The 7500-nt window shown below is 46.4% G+C and overlaps 1 protein-coding gene across 1 annotated transcript in view; it reads right to left on the reverse strand.

Annotated features, from left to right (window-relative positions):
* The window catches only part of LOC122245732 (uncharacterized), a 200652-nt gene that overhangs the window by 192893 nt on the left and 259 nt on the right, over positions 1-7500 (reverse strand). Inside the window, exon 2 of the mRNA XM_086540380.1 lies at positions 7160-7198. Within this exon, the coding sequence (XP_086396506.1) occupies positions 7160-7198 (39 nt within the window). The remainder of the gene's footprint in view (positions 1-7159; positions 7199-7500) is intronic.

A 7500-nucleotide genomic window follows, 5' to 3' on the forward strand; every position in this document is an offset into this window, starting at 1 on the left:
AGAAATTCTCCCTCTCCCGCCGCCTTCCGGCAACGCGTCCATCTCGGACAATGAACCAAGACTCGGGCTCTGAGGTCTCCCATACAAGCGGCGTTGCCACGTCGCCGTCTCTTGACATTTGGCATAGCCGCATTCACTTGCTGCTGACCCTGTGTGTTGCAAGAGCAGAAAACCTCCTGTGATGTTTACCTGCCCATTGATTCGCTCAGGGTGAAGCGGATTACAATCTTGCAAACGGATTGGTTCATCAAAGGAGAAAATTGAGGTAAGAAAGGACGAGAGGGAAATATTTTGCCCGCGTATTTCCCTGTAAACAACAGACCGCATAAAGTACTGTGCCTTGATCTTCACTGGTTGACGAGTCGACATCTTAGGTGTTCGAGCGTATGCGTCAGTAACGTGTTATTACTCTAACCCCCCTCCCCCTCCCCTCTTCCTCCTCCTCCTATACCAGCACCTCCACCAGCACCACCTCCTCCTCCACTTCCACCATCTCCACTTCTTCCTCCTTCTTCTTGACCCCTCCTCCCCAGTCCACTCGAAACATACCCGCATCCCCACCCGACGCGGCGTAGGGCAAAATACCCACACCAGAGCCCACCGGCCGTTGCTCCTCCAGGGGAACGAGTAGGAGCCGTTACTCTCCATCTCCAAAAGACAGGTGAAGAAGAGGCTCGCGCGCGCGTCCACACCTCCTCTAAATCCCCCCTCACCCTACACACCCATACCCGCTGCCCCTCTCCATCTCCCACTCGCCCCCCCCACCCCCCATCTAGCGCCACTGTTGCCCACCGCCACCGTCTTGTCGCAACGGAGCACCATGGTCGCTCGAGTTTCAACGTGAAAGTAACGAACGGAAACAAAGATTTACATCATCGACATGAATAAACTTCCCCCTCCCCCAGAAAGAAGAAGAAGAAGAAGAAGAAGAAGCATAAACGAGAAGAATAAGACTTTAACTCATCCCCCTTAACCATCTTGCAGCCCATTCCCCGCATTCCTCCGAGGGCGGAGGGTCACGCGCTTTAAAGCTCTCGCTCTCTCTTTCTCTTTCTTTCTTTCTCTCTCTCTCCCTCTCCTTCCTCTTCCTCCTTCATTCTCTCCCCCTCCTTCTACCCCTCAGTCTCCTTCTCCCTCTCTTTTTACCCCTCCCTTTCCCTCTCTCTCTACCCCTCCCTCTCCCTCTCTCACATCCACCCCTCCTTCTACCTCTCCCTCTACCACTCCTCCCTCTCCCTCTACCTCTCCCTCCACCACTACCCCCTATCCCTCTATCCCTCCCTCCACCACTACCCCTCCCTCTCCCTCTACCTCTCCCTCCACCACTACCCCCTATCCCTCTATCCCTCCCTCCACCACTACCCCTCCCTCTCCCTCTCCCACCCCCTCTCCCCCTATCCACTTTTGTTTTGCATTAGATAATAAAAGAAACACCTGAGGGGAAGGGAGGGGGTGGGGGGGACGGGTGAATGAGGTCGTAAACAGCCAAACCCCTTGTCGCCGAAATGCCCTTCCTTCATTACCGGTTGCAAGGTCAGGGAACGCTAGCGAGGGAATTGCGTTTGCGTGCGTGCGCTTGTGCTTGCCTCCGTGTGTGTGTGTGTGTGTGTGTGTGTGTGTGTGTGTGTGTGTGTGTGTGTGTGTGTGTGTGTGTGTGTGTGTGTGTGTGTGTGTGTGTGTGTGTGTGTGTGTGTGTGTGTGTGTGTGTGTGTGTGTTTGTTGTGTGTGTGTGTGTTGTGTGTGTGTGTGTGTGTGTGTGTGTGTGTGTGTGTGTGTGTGTGTGTGTGTGTGTGTGTGTGTGTGTGTGTGTGTGTGTGTGTGTGTGTGTGTGTGTGTGTGTGTGTGTGTGTGTGTGTGTGTGTGTGTGTGTGTGTGTGCGTGCGTGCGTGCGTGTGTGTGTGTGGTGTGTTTATCTAAGCCTACGCTCCCGTATTCCTGTCCCGTCCATCACCTTCCTTGCCAAAGAGGTGCCCCTTGATCCCTTCCACCTCCGATCAGCACAGCAGGCCTGGCATCTACACCCCCCCTCACCCCCCTCACCCACTCCCCATATCCCCTCCCTCCCTCTCCATACCCCCTCCCTCCCTCTCCATACCCCTTCCCTCCCTCCCTATCCATACCCCCTCTCCATACCCCCATCCCTCCCTCTCTATACCCCCTCCCTCTCTATACCCCCTCCCTCCCTCTCCCTCCCTCTCCATACCCCTTCTCTCCCTCTCCATACCCCCTCCCTCCCTCTCCATACCCCCATCCCTCCCTCTCCATACCCCATCCCTCCCTCTCCCTATTCCTTCCCGAAAACATACCAACCCCCAACCACTCTGGACCTGCCACAGGACTCTCGCCCTTCCGGACTCCCTCCCTCGCCCTCGACACCTTCCATGTCTTCCGTCTATTACAAATCGTCGTAAAAAAGCCGAGCGACCTCCAGCGCGACCTGCCTAACCCCCCCCTCCCCCCCTCCCCCCGTATCGGCCGTTCCGCTCCGCTCCGTAAGCATCGCGTTAACAGACTACCGACGGAGATAAAATGTTTAATAAAATGTTTAATAAATAAATACCGTTAAATATACTGGGTGGGAAGGGGGGGCGAGAGGGGGTGGGGAGGTGAGAGGAGATGTGATGTGATGGGGTTGGGTGGGGGTGGGGGTAGGGGTGGGAATGATGGGAAGGGGAAGGGGAGGTCAAAGTGGTGTGTGTTTGCTACTTGGATGTCGTAGGTGTAAGTGTAGGTATGTGTGTGTGTGTGTGTGTGTGTGTGTGTGTGTGTGTGTGTGTGTGTGTGTGTGTGTGTATGTGTGTGTGTGTGTGTGTGTGTGTATGTGTATGTGTATGTGTATGTGTGTGTGTGTGTGTGTGTGTGTGTGTGTGTGTGTGTGTGTGTGTGTGTGTGTGTGTGTGTGTGTGTGTGTGTGTGTGTGTGTGTGTGTGTGCAGGTGTGCATTTGTGCCTATATTTATGTGTCCGTGTACGTGTGTATGTGTTCGTTCGTATGTGCGTCCGTAGGTGTATGTGCTAATGAAAACAATTAATCCAAGACGTACGTTAAAGAACATAAGTTTAAAACAGGAAAAATAAATCCAAAATAAGGGCAGAAAATGCGTGATTCAATACCTGAAGAAGCAACAACAAACAACGATGAAAGATTTTATAACACAAAAAAAAATAAAGCCAAAAAAGCCAAATCAACAGCCACGCTCCCTCTGCATCTTGCATTTACAAGCACGAGGCACTACATTGGCAACCAGAGTCAACGAGCAGCCTCGCGTGTCGCCCTGTGGGTCTCTTTAATCCCTCCCCCCTCCCTCCCTCCCTCCCTCTCTCTCTCTCTCTCTCTTCTCTCTCTCTATCTCTTTCGCTCCCTCTCCCTCCCTCCCTCTCCGTCTCCCTCCCTCCCTCTCTTCTTCCCACCCTCCCTCCCTCTCTCTCCCCCTCCTTCCCTCCCTCTCTCTCCCCCTCCCTCCCTCCCTCTCTCCCTCCTTCCCTCCCTCTCTCTCTCTCTCTCTCTCTCTCTCCCTCCTCCATCTCCAAGACAGCAATAACTAAAACCGTAAACCCCGCCAAAGGAATCCGCGCCACGAACGCCCGCAGTTGAGAAACTAATCAAGACTTTATTGCATGTAAATGGGCGAGAAGTCGGGAAGGAAAAAAAAAAAAAAAAGATTTGTGCGTGCGATTTTGGAGGAAAATGTGAGAGGCTGATCTGTCGTCATATTGATGGTGATGGGGATGGGGATGATGATGATGATGAGGGTGGTGGTGGTGATGATGATGTTGATATATACATTAAATGGTCCTTAATAGTGAGATTCATAAATGATTCGCCTTGCCTCGTGATTGCTGACTATTGTTTTGCGTAAATCTATCGTGGGAAAGAGAAGAGAGGCTAAAGCAGCTCAAGGAAGAACGAGAGAAAGGATAACGAAGAATAACGAAGGACATCACGAAAAGACCTCACGCCATAAGACTCGTCCCCCCCCCCCCCCCCCATCATCTCCCCGAGGTGTCCCAGAGAGGTGTGACATCAGGCCGGGCGCATCCTCATTAGCAATGAGGTGACCCGGTCAGTGACATTTCGAGAGGGAAATGAAAGTGATGAGGTAAGGACGATGTACAAAAAGGATGATGTACGGTGGGAGTCCTCGTGTCTCTAGTGTGGCAGGTTGATCACTGTCTAGTCAGTGTTGTAGTCAACATGGCTAGAAGGCGTCGCCGTTGCTAGTCTTGGGGGAAAGAAATCGATGAGGGAGGGCGATGGTGGTAGTGCTGATGATGGTGATGATAGTGGTGTTGGTGTTGGTGGTGATGATGATGGAGAAAGATAAGGGGAGGGAGGGAAAAAGATAGAAATATAGAAAGATCGATAGATAGAGAGCGAGAGAGAAAGTATGATGCTACGGAAAAGAAACATAAACGCCGTGACTCACACGGCCCTCTCCAATCAACCAACCCTCGTGGGTGGAGATGCCACCTCTATTCCACCAGAATGGGTTCTGAGGGAGAGGCATGAGTGCCAAGGCCACTCCCCAACTCCTCTTCGCCTGCAGGGAGTGCCAGAGGAAGCCCGGACTGCCAGAGGTGGCCCGGAGTGCCTATGGTGTAAAGGTCAACTGGCAGCGAGTCAATGGGAAGGCAATGAGGAACGGAAACTGTCGCGGAGATGCGTGAAATGACATGTGTGAGTTATGAGGGAGAGCTGAGGCAGAGGCGGGGTTTAACCCTTACCTCATTACCGTCATCTAATTTCCCCTCACTTGTCACGGTGACTGATTGGTTCATCCCCCCCTTCCTCTCCCTCCCTCCCTCTCTCTCTCTCTCTCTCTCTCTCTCTCTCTCTCTCTCTCAAACACACACACAAACACACGAAAAAAAAAAAATAGACTAGCAAACAGACAAACAAATAGACAGAGATTTGGATACAAAGATATACATCATCGCCGAGCTTTAAATAATAACTCAACGCACAAAGCATAAAAGCACAAAAGCAAAAGTCAGAAAAGGACAAAGTGCAGCACTCGCCTCCTCGTCCCTTAATGACAAAACCAAGAATTATATACCCATCAAAAATCGTTCAACAATGCAGAACATAATGCAGACAATAAATTCCACCCTGGATCAGGTATGAGTAACAAGATTGCAACAGTGAGATGAAAGTGTTGCAATAGGGAACTAGTTCTGCCATAAAAATAATATTAATATGCAGATAAACAAATGCAAATTGAGTTTATGTACATATATATATATTCCTAGATATAAATATATAGATAGATACATAGATATAGATATGAATATATATGTGTATACTTATATATATATATATATATATATATATATATATATATATATATATGCACATATAATATATATATATATATATATATTATATATATATATATATATATATATATATACAAATAAAATATATATATATATATATATATATATATATATATATATATATATATATATATGTGTATATATATCCAACCATATATATGTATATGTATAAATATGTATATATATATATATATATATATATATATATATATATATATATATGCTACCTAATAGTAATAGTAATAGTATTAGTAGTAACAATAATAATTATTATCATTATAATAATAATAACAATAACATAATAATAATAATAATAATAATAATAATAATAATAATAATAACAATAATGAAAATAAAAATAATCACAACAACACTAATAATAACAATGCTAATGACGACAAAGGTAAAAATTGATACATAAACAGCCAATCTAATCAACCTCAAGCCATAATTATACCAAGATCTTTTTTCCTCTTTTTTAAATAAACTCACTCCATTAATTCATGACGTCACAGCGATTCGAGAACAAGACTTTCACGCCGTATTAGCAACACTCATTGAACGAGATCATTTGCACTCTTGATGGCCCTTTAAAAGACGGTGCTTCCAAGTGAGCACTCTTTGGGAGTAACTCTATCCTGGCTGTAATCCCGAAGTTACACTGCTGCTCCAGATGTAGCATTCTTGCGGTTACGTTTCTTGAACTCAATCCTTAATGTTGCATTTAGAAGATTTTATGGGAGTGTTTGCTTTAAGGTTCTCTCTCAAATGGGGCTGTTGTTGCCAGATTGGCTGGGTTTCGGGTTACAGTGGAAATTCGTTTATTGTCTGTAAAATAAATATATATATGTGTGTATATATATTAGTTGTTTATTTGGGTTATGAAAATTTTAACAATAAAATGTCTGGTCTCAATTGTTTTATGATGTTACCATAAGTTCACAAAAAATATACACTATTTTTATTCTTACGAGATCCCGACAAACGTTACAACGACAAAACAAATATATAAAGAACCAAAGGTCAAAGAGGCGATTTAAAAGGATTCGAAGTCAAACAAGTCCAAATGAAATCGCCGTGCACGGAAACGGACGAGCGACGTCAATCAAGGATTAAAAAGGTGTTGAGTGAGATCCTCTCTTGTATCCTTCGTGTCTTTAGCCTGTCACTGACATCTTCACCCACTGCCGAATGTAGTATGAGAAGGAATAAAACACATTCTGCAAATTGATAGCTGCAAGCGAACGCAATATCCTGTGCGGGTAACGGGGATCGCGGTTAACGTAACCGTTGTTTCAAAGCGTTTTACTTGTGTGTGCTTTCCGCCATCAACACGGGAATTCTGCATCACATTTTCATAACGAACAGACATATGTTGCGCACATATTAACATATCTAGGTCCTTGCAAACACACAAGCACACGCACGGACACACACACACATCGAAATATGATCCACGAGGCACACCGAGCAGATAGGCCTATACTCTAATAATACGCCAGTCAGGTCACATGGGCATTACACGGATCACATGTCATTTTGGAATTAATGTTGTATACATTTCGGCATCCATGAGAACAGGATGAAAAATGCCAAACGCACATGACTAACATGAAAAGGAACATCAACATGTGCTTAACAACATACACTCAAAGACGTGGTTTTAAGTTCAAGAAAAAGAAAAAAAAATCCAGAAGAACCACATGTTATAAAATCTTGCAAATCGACATGCAACAGCAATGCACGAATTCTCCCGCACAGCATAATCCGGGAACACATTTCAGGGGATGATTTACGCTACAGAACACCTACAAAATACGCACCTGGAGCTTCGCCGATTTCCTGTTGAAGTCTAGCCACACCTACTCCTTATTGAAAAAAGAACTGTCTTTCAAGCACGTAACCAGAACACAAGCACACACACTAATCCACCGGATGGTACGTTACACAAGAACCAACTGTCCTTCAGAAATCAATCAACTTGCAAATTATTTCACAAAAACGGAGGACGCACGCAAGACTGTCTCCTCCCTCTCCGAGCGACCACGTTAGACTGACGATCGCAAGTATTGTAAGTGAACTCGGCGAGAGGGACGCGGGTGCCACGTAGCCAATTCGAGAGCCATTTTAGCGACGTGTGAAGCGGCGCTCGTGAGGGTTGGTC

Source organism: Penaeus japonicus, unplaced genomic scaffold (genome assembly GCF_977035675.1).
Source record: "Penaeus japonicus unplaced genomic scaffold, GWHDUDI00000001_assembly GWHDUDI00000010, whole genome shotgun sequence".
Classification (NCBI taxonomy): domain Eukaryota; kingdom Metazoa; phylum Arthropoda; class Malacostraca; order Decapoda; family Penaeidae; genus Penaeus; species Penaeus japonicus.